This window comes from Pinus tabuliformis, chromosome 9 (genome assembly GCF_031772625.1).
Source record: "Pinus tabuliformis cultivar Carrire ecotype Pingquan chromosome 9, CPIR1, whole genome shotgun sequence".
Taxonomy (NCBI): Eukaryota; Viridiplantae; Streptophyta; class Pinopsida; order Pinales; family Pinaceae; genus Pinus; species Pinus tabuliformis.
This window is the reverse complement of record NC_142307.1, coordinates 657761582-657780058: the sequence shown is the minus strand read 5'-3', so window position 1 is coordinate 657780058 and position 18477 is coordinate 657761582. Positions and strand designations below refer to the sequence as shown.

At 35.7% G+C, this 18477-nt stretch overlaps 1 protein-coding gene across 1 annotated transcript; it reads left to right on the top strand.

Moving 5' to 3' along the window:
• Positions 1-5587: 5587 nt before the first annotated feature.
• Positions 5588-6568, top strand: LOC149150377 (uncharacterized). Its single transcript, XM_089445777.1, has 2 exons — positions 5588-5709; positions 6355-6568. Exons 1-2 carry the CDS (start codon positions 5588-5590, stop codon positions 6566-6568), a joined length of 336 nt encoding a protein of 111 aa, XP_089301903.1.
• Positions 6569-18477: the final 11909 nt, after the last annotated feature.

Sequence of the window (18477 nt, the reverse complement as noted above, 5' to 3'; positions counted from 1 at the left end):
TTGAATATTTTTACAAAAGTATCTTCAAACATTTTATAGCATGGTAGCAACTAGTAAGATTGGCAAATGTTTCTAAACTTTAAAATAAAATTGTATTCTTAAATTTCACAATCCTTATTAGAAGAAAGTTAGAAAATTGCAAAATAACTTTGTCAATATTGATAAATACAAAATGGGAACATTGGATTAATGAAAATTGAGAAGCTTTGGTCACAACAACTAGTAATATTGGCCAAAGTTTCTAAACTTTAAAATAAATTTGTATTCTTAAATTTCACAATCCTTATTAGAAGAAAGTTAGAAAATTGCAAAATAACTTTGTCAATATACTGATAAATGAAAAATTAAAATTAGACCATTGGATTAATGAAATTTGAGAAACTTTGGTCACATCAGTTAAAAGTTAGGCATGCATTAATTGTCCAATGTTTGGTTAGGTGAGAGGAAAATGAAAGCTTTCACCACTTTTAGGTTAGGATTGGACAATTAGTTATGAAAAACATTTTGTATTTATGAGGAATATAAAATATAAGTTAAAATTACAATAAATTGCTTATAATATTTATAGTGTATGACATTGATCACAAGGATTAAAAGTGAGCTCATTATAACCTATCAAAAGTCTCAAAACTCATCCTAAAAGTACCATTAAAAATGTGTTTATAAAAAGAAAAAGTTCATTTTCCTATTATTGACTTTTGAGTAGAAGCAAGGTGCATATTAAAATTTCATGAAAATGGCTTAATTTAAACTACATGTTTCCTATATGTTTTTGGGGTGTAACATGTCCACTAGCTTTCATGTCCCATCCTAAAAGTACCATTAAAAATGTGTTTAGAAAAATAAAAAGTTCATTTTCATATTATTGACTTTTGAGGAGGAGCAAAGTGCATATTAAAATTTCATGAAAATGACTTAATTTAAGCTGAATGTTTATGTTTTTGTGGTGTGACATGTCCACTATCTTTCATGTGGTTGTCTAAGGATTTAATTCTTATGTTGGGATAATATTGAATAAAGTAGATTATGGGAATATGATTTGTGGTAGATTGAACAAGGGTATGATGAGGAAGGTTAACTGTAATTAACATTTACTAATTTGTAAGTTAAGTCTTTTTAATTCTAGTTAAAATTGAGAGCATATTAATATCATTACTAGTATATTCCAATTAATAGATCACTTTCCAAATAAAGATATGTCGATCCTTATATTTTCTTATGAAATCCTAGAGTATAATAGAAAAATACACAACTTGTAGCATTTTTCTTATTCACTTCAATGAATTCTACTATTTCTAACAACAATACACATTTTCTCTTTATAAAGTTTGTTCTAAAACTATCTCCTTCAACTTATGCATAAGTAACATTTGAAATAAATAACAAATAAATTTAAAATAATTTAAAATGTGTAAAGAAATGACTATTTATCGACAGTGGTGGAAAAGTCATGTTCATGGGTTCAAGCACCATTGTGATTCACATATTTTTAGTAAAATGCACATTGCTTTTCAAATATTGATTTAGGCTACGCATTAATTAGTTTAGGATTTGTTCACTTTTCCATTGACTTACAAAAATGTAGATGTGACCACCACTTTAGGGAGGATCAACAAATCTTAGAGTAAGTTTCATATGTCCTTTGGGTACTACTTGTGCATGAGAGGCGTTTTTCTTGCATGTCCCTAAGTTAGCATTAACACTCTTCCTTTCATACAAACTTTGAATTGTGAAAGTTGGCCACTAGTTTCCATAAATTAGTATACAATGATCATATATAAAGAAAAATATTTAAGGTTTACTTTTTAGGGTTTAATTGAATGTAATGCCTTATATGTACAACCTTTTGTGATTGTAAGGTAGTTTTGACTTAGTTGTGGTATTTTTCATTTTGGATTCTAGTCTGGTAATGTACTTGTTTTTCCACTTCATTTAATACATTGAAACTATAAATAGACATAGCAATAAAAACTTATATTTTGGAACTGTAGGGATTAATGTATTATTAATTTGTACTTCCTTCTGCCATTGATTACATACATGTACAAATTATTTTGAGATATCACCTCTCAATCATCCTAAAAATATTAAAGACATCCTTAACTTACAAATGCATTTGTTATCCCTTAACTCTCTAGTTAACCATGACTATGAAAATGACGTATATGATCATTCAGTATGAAGTATATGGTATATAAACAAGAGATGGGAACTATGGCATTGTAGTTTCTTTTATGGTGCATGGTTCATGCACTAGGCTCCAACATATTATATTATCCTTATAGGGCTAATCTTTAGGATATGCTCACCATTTTGAGGTTTCATGTAATAGACGGAGGTCTCAATAAGCCCATGGAACACAAGTATTATAATCAACTCTGAGGTCTAAAGTCATTGCTTTTAACCCAAATTTTATCCTTGTCCTACAATCCTATCCTAGTTGAACAAATCCTTGAAGTGATGCCCATATCCCACTTGTAAGTCAAACACTCCATTTATAAATATTGTGTGGTTATTTGGGGAGTCATTGCTTTTAACCCAAATTTTATCCTTGTCCTACAATCCTATCCTAGTTGAAAAAATCCTTGAAGTGATGCCCATATCCCACTTGTAAGTCAAACACTCCATTTATAAATATTGTGTGGTTATTTGGGGTGATATGCATGTCTCGAGAATTTCAAAAGTAGTTGTTATGGATTTATTTACTCGTTTACAACTAGCCTAGGCCATGCCCTAATCTCCCTTATAGATCAATGATTTCCTTTGCAATCCCTACGTGGTGGTTTAAGGATTTGTGTATGGCCTATGAGTGATATAAGGTTCTGTTAGGTCTTAAGTACATATATTTTGGGCACTCTAAGCCATTGCCCAAACCTTAAGTTCTCATACTTGTTATGTGAAAGTTAATATGGTGCTCTTGTCCATATTGTAAGTTAAAGATTCCCTCTATAGGGGATTTTTTTATGCTTTGGGGTCGTATATAAGGAATTTTCCTACATGAAGATTACATTTTCAATATATACCTATACTCGGCATTTCCCACCATTCCACTGAAATTATTTTTACCCCATTGATGATGCAAGCTTGAAACTTATGTCCCATTACAATGACATATTGCTTCCAAGATTTTATAAATTACTAAATTAAAAAGAACATAAACTTAAAAAGAAAAAATATAATTATGGTTATAAGTCTGTTTATTTTGGAATTGGGATTCTATAATTTTAATTTATTTATGTGAAAAAATTGGGTGGACAATGGAAATTTGACTTCAAGATGAGTTAGGGGCTTCTTGAAAAAATCATTTCAAAATTTTACTTTAAACAAATTAAATTTGGGTTGGAGTTATGAATTTTGGACATGTCATATTAGTAATCCATAGTATTGGCCTATGGTATTGTAATAAAGCTTATTTACAAGTTACATATTTTTTAATGTATATATGTGCAACTTATATATTAAGTTTTTTTTATGATTGATAATAAATATTAAAAATAATAATAATTTAAAATAAAGTTATAATATTTTTAATTTTGGTAATGTGAGCTATCTCATGAGCCACTTGGTTTGATGCCTATGCATGGGCCATTTAATTTATACAATTGCTTTACTCTTAATATTATAATTTAACTTTCATGACCAAGATGGAATTTGACGATCAAATTGCCCACAGGGTGATTTGCCTATCTAATATAAGCAAAAAATTTCTAGTCAAAATAAATCAATGTTTCAAAAATGTTAATGAGAGTAAATGAATAAATAAATAATCATATCGATTATTTTCCAAAGTAAATCACAAATAGATTTTCAAGTCAACATGTTTTGAACCACTTACTATGATTCACCATCAAGACATAGATGGATAGCTCAATAGGAGATCTAATATATAGTAGAGATGCAAAGGGTAATCCCAAGAGTCTAAATATTTTATTAATATATTTATTCATTAATCCATTATTTAATCATAAAGATGCAACCCATAACACCAATAGTCATATGAGATTGATTTTCAGATTAATCAGATCATTAAGATTTGGTTGACTTTTGGAACCATCTAATGTGGTTTATCCTCAGCACAATTTCATATCAATATAGATCACAAAAGTCTAAGATCTACCAATAGTTATAATATTTTATTAAATATTTTATTTATTAATTAATAAAAAAACCTTGAAATGGGAAAAATTAAAATAAAAATAAAAAACCATAAAAATAGGGAGATCTAATGTGAATAAAAAATCTTTAAAAGAAATGAAAACCAATAAAATTAAATTAAATTAAACAAAAGAAAAGAAAAAAGTAAAATAAAAATAATACCAAAGAAGCGCCAACATTTATTTAATTTATCTATAGTTAAATGAAAAGTAACATTAGATGAAAAATACAAAGTCAAAATTAGAACATAACCATAAATGAAAAACCATAAAATTAGGAAAAAGTATTAAAAATAAATAAAAAATTATAAATAAATAAAGTAAAATTACCAAAATTCAAATGATACTACACAAATAGAGCGAATTGGAAAGAAACAATTGTCAGGAGTAAAAAATAGATCAAATAAAATAAGAAATATATATCAGAACCATAATAGAATCAAATCAAACACATTAAATTATAAAGATGATTAGAATTATAAATTATTTTACTTTAAAAATTAAATAAATAATAATAAAATTAAAAAAATAAAAATAAAATTCAAGAATAAAGAGAGGAGATCCAACAACAGCTTAACTTCCAACCATCATCCCTATTAAATATCCTGAACCTTTTTACAATGATTGTGATGGAAATGATCAATCTTGGTAATGATTTGGGAGTCCTCAATAGTAATGTGGTGCTTTGTTTTCTCTGGATTAGTTCTCTACCCCATGTTGTTGAGGAGTTAGTCCTAAAGTATTTTTTGCTGACCGCATGTTCTTTTATTAATGAAGTGACCAATTTCTCCAATATAAATAGTCACACAATAACCAGAAATCAAATACATAGCTTTCATATCTTTGAAATTCACTACGTCTTTGATTGATCTAAAAAAACTACTAATTATATTAAACACTCTACTAATTATGTTAAACGCTCTTAAGGTAGAAAAAATCATCAAGCTTCACTAAGATATAAGAAAATGACACCTACAGACCATTCCCAACAATATCACATCTGCATATTCCATGAGTATGTGCAAGTGCATCTATATTTCCAAGGATATTGGAGACGATATATCTCGTTGGATCGTCTCAAAGGCACATCAGTTAATGGAGGTGCTACATTCACGTAACGTACAAAATCTTGGTGAGCTTCCACGCTTTTTCACTTTCTTTAAACAATTACTCTCTCCAAATCTTATCATTAACATCGCATGTATTCGCCCATATTTTGCATCGTATTGTCCGTAGATATCTGACACCATTAACTTTTTTTTTGGTATCATTTTCCACGAGTGGTTTTCGTTTTCAGAAAGAAGAAACTGGGTCGGTTCGTTGATCCCATAGGATAATATGAAGGGAACTGGGACTGAATACAAAGCTTATAATTCCCAATTTAAGGCGTAGATAGTCAGGCGATTGATTGATCGATCAGTTAATATATTGATATGGCAGAAGGCATTGGGAATCAAGATGCTTGTGGGAACGTGGAGGAGAGATATGGAGTCAGAATAGAGAGGCGACCCTCGCAGTCTCGCTTGTCTGATCTCGATATCCGCTCTTGGCCTAAGTAAGTTTCATCTCTTCATTCCTTTGCTTGTTACTGGTCAATATATATAGCTCCTGTGCATGAAATTATGATGGGAAGGTACATCTGTTTGTCCAGATTTAGGTTGAGGATCATATGAATGCATAGAGTGAAAAATTCTGCATTCTCTTTAATGAATTTTCTTCCCAATCATGTATATTGGTTTTAGCTGAAACATACGGCACATGGGTTTGAAAACTGAACTCAAAGCATTTAGTGTACCCAGTAATGGTATCTGAATTTTGGAAGTTTTTCATGGTGATTTATCCGGTTAAACTTAAACTTAAATAGATGGCAGATTTTAAGAATATTTTAGAATATGACAGGAGAGGGAGGTCAAACAATAAATTATTCTAATAATATCTTTGTCAAATTGTGAAATATTTCTAAAATGTGCTATAAACATAAAAATGGCCATGGATTCTGCTCAAGCCATACAGTTTGATATTACTATCAAAATGAAAAATGGATTTGTAGGAATAAATATTTTGAAAATACATTTTTTTTAAAGGATGTTTTTAATGAAGGGTATTTAAACTAAAAGTAAAAGTTAACTAACTAAATACCCACCAATATTAAGGACGGCCAAACCATTAAGAAAACTCCTAACTATTTTCTGTGTAACAGATGGGCATGTCCTCCAGGCAAGTTTCCCCTGAAATTCGACGCAGAGGAGACATTTTACCTTGTGAAAGGTAAAGTGAGAGCATATATGAAAGGATCTTCAGAGCAGTACGTGGATTTTGTTGCAGGAGATTTGGTGATCATTCCAAAGGGGACAATTAGCTGCACATGGGACGTTTCTGTAGCTGTGGACAAGCATTACAAATTTGAGCATTGACTGGCAATCTATCAGCCTGTAATTCAATATTCGTCACACCATACTTTCTATGGAAGAAAAAAACCTAGCAATACCTGTAATTTCGGTGAAGATGAGCAGAAATGTGGCATTCGTTATAATGTAAATCCTGACGTTTGAAAGTATTTGTCACGGGTTGCAAAATTGCAAATGCACAGTCATGTTTATCAAATAAAAGCAAACCCGGCTTTATGAAGCTTAAGGTTTTGCATTGTTGTCAGCGTTTCACTTCTTTGGGTTTTTTTAATTTTTAGTAGCCAACTATGAATGGTGACTTAGAGACTTGGTATTATGACGCAGTTAGGGGGATTTTTTTAATTTTTAGTAGCCAACTATGAATGGTGACTTAGAGACTTAGGTATTTTGACACAATTAGGGGACTTAGGTCCATTGTTTAATTAGTTTTTCTTTACTTTGAATTCTAACATGTTTATCCATTCACACGCTTTGATAAGATGTTTTGGAGACTGTAGGATTTATAAAAATGAGAGGTAGAAGCTTATTTGATTTATAACTCCTCTATACTTGTCGAATTGGCCAATAAAGTTGATCATGGTGGAACACCCAACAATCAAAGTCAAATCATCAACTTATACTTGTCTTGTCGAATTGGCCAATAAAGTTGATCATGGTGGAACACCCCAACAATCAAAGTCAAGTCATCAACTTATTATTGAAGCACTGAATTGTACAAAAACAACAACAATGAAAACAACCAGTATCATAAACGAGCAGCTCGTGAGGTGCAGGAGTCAATTTAATTGATCATCCGAGGTACTCTAAACAATGAGACGGGACAGGAGTTGTTAAATACAGTGAAGTGACTTGTTTGGATTCATGGACATGAATGGAGTTATCTAGTTTTCTGTTTTCTTTCAACCTTACTCTCTAGTACTCCCAGTCAGACCGTTCCATGTGTTTTTCATTTTTCCTCATTTGAAAGTGAGGTCCTTGATACACATGACTATGGGTATTGCGTAAGTCTCCTCCAACCTTCCCCTCAAAATCCTACAATATTTCCTGTGAGAATTATTTGAATGTGAGGTGTTTGATAGGTTTACGTGGACTAGGAGAAGTCTCATTTTTTGCCAAGTTTTATTTAATATTTTATGTATTATATAGATTCATCTTAATTTCAAATTTATTAAGTGAAAAGTTTTAAAGATATTTATTTGAAAGTTTAGAAATTTTGGTGAATTTTAGTAATATCTAATAAAAAATTGTAAAATGTTTGATGATATGTTTATAAAAATGTATAAATTTATGATTATATTATCTCAGATTTCAGATTAGATGCTTCTGTGACTCATGATTTATTGATTAAAGTCTTCTGGAAAATCACATGAAAGATTATTGGTCAATGCATTTCTAATCTCAATCTAAGTATATATAAGATCTTGGACATTTTTAAGATAAAATAATTTCATATTGTAAAACATGGGTGAATTATTTTTAGAAAAAATGGAATTTGGAAAATAATTTTTTCTCTAAAAAATATAGAAAATTAGACCACCTGCCAATATTAGCCCCTAAAATTTTCTCTAATAAGAATCAAATCTCTTTTCATAGTAAAAGAGGTTTGTATGTGGGCTTGATAGAAACTGAGTTATGATGGATGTATGTTGTTATTAATATTAATATTAAACATGATAACAAAATTAATATTTTCAAATATTACAACTTTGACCTGAAAATATTAATGTCATTAAAATTTCTAATATATCCATACGACATAGTTTTTTGATGGCGCCCAGCCCAAACGCCCCTTGCAATTATATGATAGGTAATATGTTTTGGTGGTTTCACAGATATGTATGGAAATGATTTATGCAATTGTTATATGGGTGATTAAAACAATCAATTGAATGGACATGCGTATGAAATGCATGGGTTATACTTTGCGTTTGGTATGAAAATTAATGAAAACTTTAATACAGTCCTTGCCTGGGTAAATGTAATTCCCGCTCGTTTCTAGACTCTTCTCCCGGTTTGTCTGCTCGTTGGGTCATTCTTCATTGTTGGTTGTGAATTTGTTGCTGAGCTCTGCAAGTCTGGATGCTGTGGTCATGCGTTAAGCTGTGGTTCTATTTTTCTATCTCGGAGTGCATGTGGTTACTCGTTCCTCGGTCCGTGGCTTGTTTTATTCCACCAAGCAGTGGTCTGGTGAGTTCTCTGTTGGATGTTGGTTCCTCTCTATTACAACATCTTCACGTGGTGCATGCGAATTTTGACAGTGGAATTCTTACTCCAGTTGGCTTCTCCAACGATGGCTTGTCCTCAGGTTGGTGCTATGGTTCCCTTCGACCTTCCCGCTCAGTCTTCAGGTAAATTATCCGGTCCCTGTTTCAATGTCCACGCCTTCTTCTTCAGTTTTTAACCCGGCTCCCCCCTTGTTCGTTACAGTCGATGGTTGTTGTTCTGGGATTGTTTTTCCTCACTGCTCCTACGAGCTCTCAAGTATGGTACATCCCTGGCTCGTCCTCTGTATTTGTTTTCCTTCCAGTCAATGTTTATTTTAACTTTGGGTGTATGCTGTCCCTGCAGGTAATGTGGGCTTCAATAGGAGGGCTCGTCCAAGACTCTTTCTGTCCCTATCCGATAGGCTCTGTCACTATGTGTCTATTGGCTCCTTGTATGACTCTGTCAACTATTTCCTTAGTCTGTGTCAGTTAGGCCCTCAAACCCTCACCTAGGGTTTCACCGTTCTTGCTCGGTGCTTGCCTTGTTGTATTGGTTAGTCGAACTTGGAACCCTCCTCCAGGGTTTGTAAACTATGGCCTTGCGCTTATACAGCCTTCGGTACCTTGTTCGGCTGTAACTCTTTTTTGTGATTCTGGAAAGGTTGGTCGAAATCAAAAACCCACTTCCAGGGTTTGCAAACTATGGTCTTATTCTTGTATGGCCTTCGGTATGTTGTTCAACTGTAACTCTTTTTGTGATTTTGGAAATGAAAAATGACATTTACGATGTAACGTTACATAAATATGATTACCTGAGTTTTTTGTGACTCGTATTCACCATTCCGTCGCTGTAGCTGTTATTGTATATCGTTGGCTTGTTTAATTAAGTTGTCTGGACTCGTTCTCCTAAACGTTGTTGACGTGTTATCAATAGAATGATACTCTGGTTTGTTTTGTTAGCCGGTAATGGCTCTGCTCATATCTGTGGTTTCTGTCGCGTAGCCGCAACCTCTTTTTTTTGGGACTGTTCTTAACGCAATTAAACAAAATGTTTGTTTCTCCTGGTTAACACAACCGAAAAGATTTGATTTATAGAACCTGTAGCTAATGGTTATTCATGCACAGATTATCCTCAGTCAGTTTTCTTAACAAATAGAAATAACATACAGATGGACAATTGCTTGGATTTCTTCTGTTAATATTTTTTTATTATTAGAGTGTGAGTGGTATTCAACTGAACACCTCTTTTGTCTTGCTCCGTTACATTTATAGCTACTCAGTTCCAGTTAATGAAACTGTATGCTTGTTCTTTCAGTTGAGTTTTTATAGTTATATGGTTATTAATCAGTTGCTCTATACTACGACAAGATTTGTTTTTCAGTACATATGTCTTTTTTTCCCGCTAAAACAAAAAGATAACCCAGATTTGCTAACAACAGACAACACCAGATCCTAACTATGTAACCATTTTTAACTAAATGAGAGTAAATAAAAGTAACAATCCTACCTAATTTCCTATTGACCATCATTAAAAAAACTAGTAAAAGTAAATTCACTGTCCTTCGACCAGGTTGAGACTTCATCCGGTCATGGTGAGCTAGATGCTCCTGCATCAGGCTCCCGGGGCAGAAAGAAATCATGGATCCGGTCCATGAGATTCTCGATAGAAACCCCCGTCTGTTCGATCTGCCTGGCATCAAGCCACGAACTGTCCTCAATTGGATGGTTCTTCCACTTGACCAGGTACTGTAAGTACTCCTTCCACCGAGTTCGTTTTGCCACCTGAGTGTCGAGAATGTTCTCGATCTCGGGAGGTGGAACGTAAGGCATCTGTCTCTTCCAAGCTTCTCCTTCATCCTGAGTGTCTTGTGTGGGTCGCGTGGTTCCTTCATCTTCCTTCTCCTCTGGGTCGGCCGTGTAGGGAAACAAGTCTGCTACATTAAAAATAGGCGAAATGCCTATTCCTGGTGGCAACTAGATCTCATAGGCATTTGCTGAAAACTTCCGAAGAATTTTGCAGGGTCCTATTTTCTTGTACTTCAACTTATTGTACGTACCTTTAGGAAAATGTTCCTTGCGCAAATGTGCGAGGACTTCGTCTCCTACTTCGTACTGTACCTCCTTTCTCCGTAAATCTGCTTGTTGTTTGTACTTTAAACTACTATCCTGCAACTTAAGTTTCAGCTGTTTGTGCAAATCCCTCATCGCGTTAGCGAACTCTTCTCCATCCACACTTCGCCGTTCTTGTAGTCCAAGATCCTGCAATTCATGCACCCCGTGAGGATGCATGCCGTACAGGATTTGGAAAGGGCTCAAGCCTGTGCTGCGGTTAGGTGAATCATTGTAAGTGAATTCTGCCTGCGCCAACACTCGATCCCACATCTGCAAGTTCTCTCCCACTAGACTTCGCAGTAGATTCCCTAAGCTCCTGTTTACAACTTCTGTCTGTCCGTCCGTTTGAGGATGGTAAGCAGAATTGTAACTCAGCTGAGCATTCATCTTTTTCCACAGGGTATGCCAAAAATGTCCCGTGAATTTCACGTCCCTGTCTGACAGGATGGATTTGGGTAATCCGTGTAACCTGACAATCTCGTCAAAAAAAAAGTGGGCCACGTGAGTGGCATCACTAGTTTTCCTGCAATGAATAAAATGTGCCATTTTTTAAAATCTATCCACCACTACCATTACCGAGTCATACCCTCGCTGTGTCTTAGGTAGGCCTATGACGAAGTCCAAGTTGATGGAGTCCCATGATCTACCTGGAACAGGTAACGGTGTATACAGTCCTGTGTTCTGACTGTGCCCCTTTACTAATTGGCACACTTTGCATCTGGCTATGAACAGTCGCACATCTCTCTACATCCTTGGCCAAAAATAAAATTTTTTGAGTTGCTCGAGTGTTTTATCCACGCCGAAATGTCTGGCCAAGCCTCCGCTATGCTTTTCTCGAACAATGTTCTCCCTCATCGAGCAGTCTGGTATGCATAGTTGTCCACCCTTGAACAACAATTTCTCTTGTAAACTATAGTCTAACCAAGGGCTATTATTCCTCACCAAGGGGTTCTAGTATGCCCCATAGGCCTCCTTAAAGTCTGCATCTACTTGGTACAAATCCCATAAGTGCTCAAACCCCAGCACCTGCACAGTGCTTTCCTGTAGAAGTAGAGCTTTCCTACTCAGCGCATCTGCTACTTTATTAGCTTGCCCGCTAATGTGTTTCAATACAAAATTAAAGCTCTGTAGGTATTCCACCCATTTGGCATGCTTGTGGTTCAGTTTGTGCTGTTGCATTATGTATTGTAATGCAGAGTTATCTGAAAATAGCATGAACTCATTTCCTAACAAGCAGTGCCTCCAGTGTTTTAGTGCTTGTACGACCGCATAAAACTCCTTATCATACGATGAGTATTTTTGTCTACTCTCATTCAAATTTTCGCTGAAAAATGCTACAGGCTTATCCTCTTTACTGAGAACAGCTCCAATTGCTGTCCCACTGGCATCACAGCGAACCTGAAATAACTTCTGGAAATTTGGTAACCTCAGGATCGACCTTTCAGTAATATTTGTCTTTAACAATTGGAAGCTCCTCTCCGCTGCTTCTATCCACCGAAAATGTTGGCTGGCCTTCTTAATAGTATCCAGCATTGGCGCACAAATCTCGCTGAAATTTTGTATGGACTTCCTATAAAAACTTGCTAATCCATGGAAGCTACGTACCTCAAACAAGTTTTTCAGAGATGGCCAATTCACTATCGCCTCCACCTTCTCCGGATCCATCTTCAATTCATTCTCCACTATTACAAACCCCAGGTAAATCAATTCCTTCTGCAGAAAGGTACATTTATTTAAGTTTATCAGCAGTTTATTCTGCTGTAATTTCTCCAACACCTTACGCACATGTTGAAGGTGTTCTGCTCTTTTCCTGCTAAAGATAAGTATGTCATCCAAATAAACTATCACAAACTTCCCAATATACTCCTTCAGCATCTCATTCATTAGTCTCATGAATGTACTGGGCACATTGCTCATCCCAAATGGCATGACCAGCCATTCGTATAGCCCCTCATTCATCTTAAAGGTTATCTTCCATTCGTACCCCCTCGCGTATTCATATTTGATGATATCCGCTCCTCAAATCTATCTTGGAGAAATACACAGCCTCTCTTAAACAATCCATCATATCATCCATTCTGGGTAGTGGAAACTTGTACCGGATGGTGATCTTGTTGATGGCCCTTGAGTCGGTGCACATCCACCACTCTCCTCCCTTCTTGGGGGCGAGGACTGTTGGAACAGCGCAAGGGCTTAAGCTCTCTCTTATCAATCCCTTGTCCAACAGTTCTTGCACTTGCTTCCTGATTTCTTCATTGTCCTTGGGGCTCATTTGGTATGCTGCTTTGTTCGGCAAACTGGCTCCGAGTATGAAGTCAATGTGATGACTTATGCTCCTTCTGGGGGGTAACTTGTCTGGCAAGTCATCTACAACTATGTCTGTAAACTGCTCCAACATTTGTTGGATCTCCATAGGTAAATATGTTATCACTGTATGCAATAACACTGTCCTGTCCTTCTTCACCACTGCGTAACCTATCTCACTGTCCTCAACCTATTTTAGGAACTGTTTTCCACTCACCAGCAATACTTTGGTTTCACCTGTCTCAGCTACCCCTTCTTCTTCTTTGATAGGCACAAGCGTATGCTTGCTTCCATCCTTCACGAATTTATAACACTTCGTCACTCCATCGTGTGTCACTTTCCGATCATATTGCTAAGGCCTGCCCAACAAGATGTGACAGACATCCATTGGCATGATGTCGCAGACAACTTTGTGCTTGTATCTACCTATTTGAAATTCCACTTCACTCTGTTCATCCACCGGTAACTGATGGCCTTTTTGCAGCCACGAAACCCTGTAGGGATTGGGATGCTTCAAACGTTTCAATTCCAGCTTTTCTACCATCTCTGTAGATACTAAATTGTCGGTACTACCGCTGTCTATAATTAATTTACAGCACTTACCTCGCGATTTACAAACTGTTCTGAATAAAGACTTCCATTGTGTCTGGTCGGTGACCTCTTTAACTGGTTTTAACAACACTTTATGTAGTACTAAAGCTTCCCCTGTCTCTGGAACATTCTCCGCTTCTTGGGGAGGCGTTGTCGCTTCTTCTGGCTGTGCCATGTATGCACCCCGCTGTCCAGCTTGCTCTGCTTCCGGACACTCAAACGATCTATGTCCCCATTTATGACACCGATAACATTGGTAACCAGCCCCTCTTCCTCGGTCGTTACCTCTGCCCTGCTGGGATGACCTTCCACCCCTCATATTATCGCCTTTGTCTACTGAACCAGAAGCTCTAGAACTACTGCCTTCTTCATTACTGCTAGCAGTTCGCCCTCTTCCATAGGACTGGCCTTTCCCTCTGTTGGCCCCTCGTCCTCTCCAGGCGTTCTATCTTCTGGTGATTTTCTCCTCAGCCTTCATTGCACTCTGATACGCTTCCTCAGTGTTATTCGGTGACAAAATGCTGATTTCATCCAAAATATCCAACCTTAATCCATTAACATACCTAGCTGTCCTTTCTGTTGTATCTTCTGTATATCCGGCCCGCAAATTCACCCGATAGAACTCCTCAATATATTCCCTTACCGTCAACCCTTTCTGCCTCAGATTCTGCACCTGCCTGTGCAGCGCAATCTGATAGTCCCTTGGCAGAAATCTTCCTTTTAACTTGGCCACCATCCTTGACCAGGTCTTAATCGGAAATTTGTTCATTATTTTCTTCTCATTCTGGACATTGTCCCGCCATAGGGCTATGTGTCCTTTCAATTTCGTCGCAGCGAACCGAACCCTGCGGTCATCGCTGACTTCCTCACACTCGAAATACTTGTCCATCTCACTAATCCAATCCAGTAATACTTCAATAGACATGCTGCCATCATATGTCGGAAATTCCGATTTGGGCTTACTACTCGCCACTAGAACAGACTTCAACAATTTCACTTCTGCTGACTCACCGTCCTGTCCATCTGCTACTGCTTCAGGTTCTTCCTCACTCTCATCGCCCATCTCAGGGTCTCGTCGTCTACCTGCTTCTACTGCCTCCAAACGGGCAGCAAGAATTTGAATCTCCTCTCTCAATCCATCTTCTGCTAATCTGCGAGCACCTCTGCCACCTCGGCCACGAACTTTTCACCCCAATTCTATATCTTCAATCAACTTTGCCTGCTCTGATACCACTTTGATGGCGCCCAGCCCAAACGTCCCTTGCAATTATATGATAGGTAATATGTTTTGGTGGTTTGACAAATATGTATGGAAATAATTTATGCAATCGTTATATGGGTGATTAAAACAATCAATTGAATGGACACGCGTATGAAATGCATGGGTTATACTTTGTGTTTGGTATGACAATTAATGAAAACTTTAATACAGTCCTTGCCTGGGTAAATGTAATTCCCGCTCATCTCTAGACTCTTCTCCCTATTTGTTTGCTCGTTGGGTCATTCTTCATTGTTGGCTGTGAATTTGTTGCCGAGCTTTGCAAGTCGGGATGCTGTGGTCATGCGTTAAGTTGTGGTTCTGTTTGTTTGTCTCGGCGTGCATGCGATTACTTGTTCCTCGGTCCATGGATTGTTTTATTCCACCAAGCAGTGGTCTGGTGAGTTCTCTGTCGGATGTTGGTTCCTCTCTGTTACAACATCTTCAGGTGGTGCATGCGAATTTCGACAGTGGAATTCTTACTCCAGTTGGCTTCTCCAACAATGGCTTGTCCTCAGGTTGGTGCTATGGTTCCCTTCGACCTTCCAGCTCAATCTTCAGGTAAATTATCCGGTCCCTGTTTCAATTTCCAATGCCTTCTTCTTCAATTTTTAACCTGGCTCTCCCCTTGTTCGTTACAGTCGATGGTTGTTGTTCTAGGATTGTTTTTCCTCGCTGCTCCTGCGAGCTCTCAGGTATGGTCACGTCCCTGGCTTGTCCTCTGTATTTGTTTTCCTTCCAGTCGATGTTTATTTTAACTTTGGGTGTATGTTGTCCCTGCAAGTATTGTGGGCTTCAACAGGAGGGCTCGTCGAAGACTCTTTCTGGCCCTATCCGGTAGGCTTTGTCACTATGTGTCCATTGGCTCCTTGTATGACTATGTCAACTATTTCCTTAGTCTGTGTCAGTTAGGCCCTCAAACCCTCGCCTAGGGTTTCACCGTTCTTGCTCGGTGCTTGCCTTGTTATATTGGTTAGTCGAACTTGGAACCCTCCTCCAGGGTTTACAAACTATGGCCTTGTGCTTATACAGCCTTCGGTACCTTGTTCGGTTGTAACTCATTTTTTTGATTTTGGAAAGGTTGGTCGAAATCAAAAACCCACTTCTAGGGTTTGCAAACTATGGTCTTATGCTTGTATGGCCTTCGGTATGTTGTTCAATTGTAACTCTTTTTGTGATTCTGGAAATGAAAAATGACATTTACGATGTAACGTTAAATAAATATGATTACCTGAGTTTTCTGTGACTCGTATTCACCATTCCGTTGTTGTAGCTGTTATTGTATATCGTTGGCTTGTTTAATTAAGTTGTTTGGACTCATTCTCCTGAACGTTGTTGACGTGTTATCAATAGAATGATACTCTGGCTTGTTTTCTTAGCCAGTAATGGCTCTGCTCGTATCTGTGGTTTCTGTCCCGTAGCCACAACCTCTTTTTGTCTGGGACTGTTCTTAATGCAATTAAACAAAATGTTTGTTTCTCCTGGTTAACACAACCGAAAATATTTGATTTACAGAACCTGTAGCTAATGGTTATTCATGCATAGATTATCCTCAGTCAGTTTTCTTAACAAATAGAAATAACATACAGATGGACAGCTGCTTGGATTTCTTCTGTTAATATTTTTATTATTATTAGAGTGTGAGTGGTCTTCAACTGAACCCCTCTTTTGTCTTGCTCCGTTACATTTATAGCTACTCAGTTCCAGTTAATGAAACTGTATTCCTGTTCTTTCAATTGAGTTTTTACAATTATATGGTTATTAATCAGTTTCTCTATACTATGGAAAGATTTGTTTTTCAGTACATATGTCTTTTCTTTTCTTGCTAAAACAAAAAGATAACCATGATTTGCTAACAACAGACAACTCGAGATCCTAACTATGTAACTTTTTTTAACTAAATGAGAGTAAATAAAAGTAACAATCCTACCTAATTTCCTTTTGACCATCATAAAAAAAACTAGTAAAAGTAAATTCACTGTCCTTCAACCTCGCTGAGACTTCACCCGATCATGGTGAGCTATATGCTCCTGCATCATTTTTCCTTTAAAAGCTCATTTTATAAATATTTAATTAAAAGAAATATTAAAATATTATGGAGCAGAATTTTCGATTTGACATTGAATTGTATTGTAGTTTGTTTATCTATATGGTTATTTTCATTTTTGTTTTGGTTCGACATTAATTTATTAATTCACTTTTTATTTTATTTTATTAGAGACTTAAAATACTTACACATCGCCTACATATTGGGCTATAGAATGCACCTTTGGAAGAAAGCCCCATATGTAGTAACATGATGGATAATGTTATGCTTCTCCTTGCCATTATGTATGTTTTCAAAGTGTTTTCTTCACATTTATAGTACTCAAGAAAAAAGCTAAATTGCTTAATTAGATATTTGTGGAAAATGATTATTAATTCTTTTTTTATTCATAAACTCATTTTTCATTTGAACATTTGAAAATATTAATTAGTAATTTCGATTTCCCTTATAATGTTAGTTAGAAAATGTAATGAAAGAGAAATTGAGCTTATACCATACTTACCAATTCGACAAGAACCCTTTCAAGGTTCTAATTTTTTTTTGTCACAATTAATGCTTTTACCCATATTTCAAAAAGTACTTCTCTTAGAATCACCTTTTTTTTATTAAAATTATAACTTTTTACTACCATGGTCTTAAAACCTCATAATGTTCCCAACAATAACCTTAAATAAAAAATGGTGCTAGCAATAGTATTCTTTTATTCAACTTAAAAATTCCAACTTGTTTGAAAATGGCATTAAATCAAACCCCAAATTGGAAAGTGGTGCTACTAATATTTCCCCTTTTTGGTGATTTGAATTGCCAGTGGTTTGAAACTATGGTTTTGAAAACCAATATTATTGCAATCAAAATCATAAAACCAACCCTGGGTTTGAACAAATGTGTTATTTTCAGAACTTTTTTTTAGGGTTAACATTATAACATTGTTGAAACCATATACTAAAAAACTAATATTATTAAAATAAATGATAGGATTTGGCTTTTTTTTTGTTTATTTTTTATTTTTATATAGATTTATATACTTGCTGAATCAACAACTAGTTTCGGCTCATACTCATGTGGTACAAAGTCAATTTTGACTGCAACCATTATAACTTCTAAGCACACCAACACAACCCCTTAGGCGGGAAACAAATCTAAGAAGGGGTTTGAAACAATCACTTCACAAGGAGTGCTTAAAAGTACACTTTATTGCGAGCTGATCTACACCCTGAGAATAAAGGGAAAACAACTTAAATCTGATCTACACCCCGAGAACAAAGGAAAAACAACTTAAATAGAAAATGAAATATGGAAAAATAAAATTTCCTTAAAAAATAGTGAATATTTATTATTATTATTGTTTTAAATAGAATTTAGAAAACGTATTGTAAAAATAATAAAAAAAATTTGAAAG

Excerpts from the sequence above, each read along its gene's own strand:
- LOC149150377 (XM_089445777.1), top strand. The coding sequence starts at position 5,588 with ATGGCAGAAGGCATTGGGAATCAAGATGCTTGTGGGAACGTGGAGGAG. Across the intron at positions 5,710-6,354 it reads GATATCCGCTCTTGGCCTAA|ATGGGCATGTCCTCCAGGCA; the intron begins GTAAGTTTCATC and ends TCTGTGTAACAG.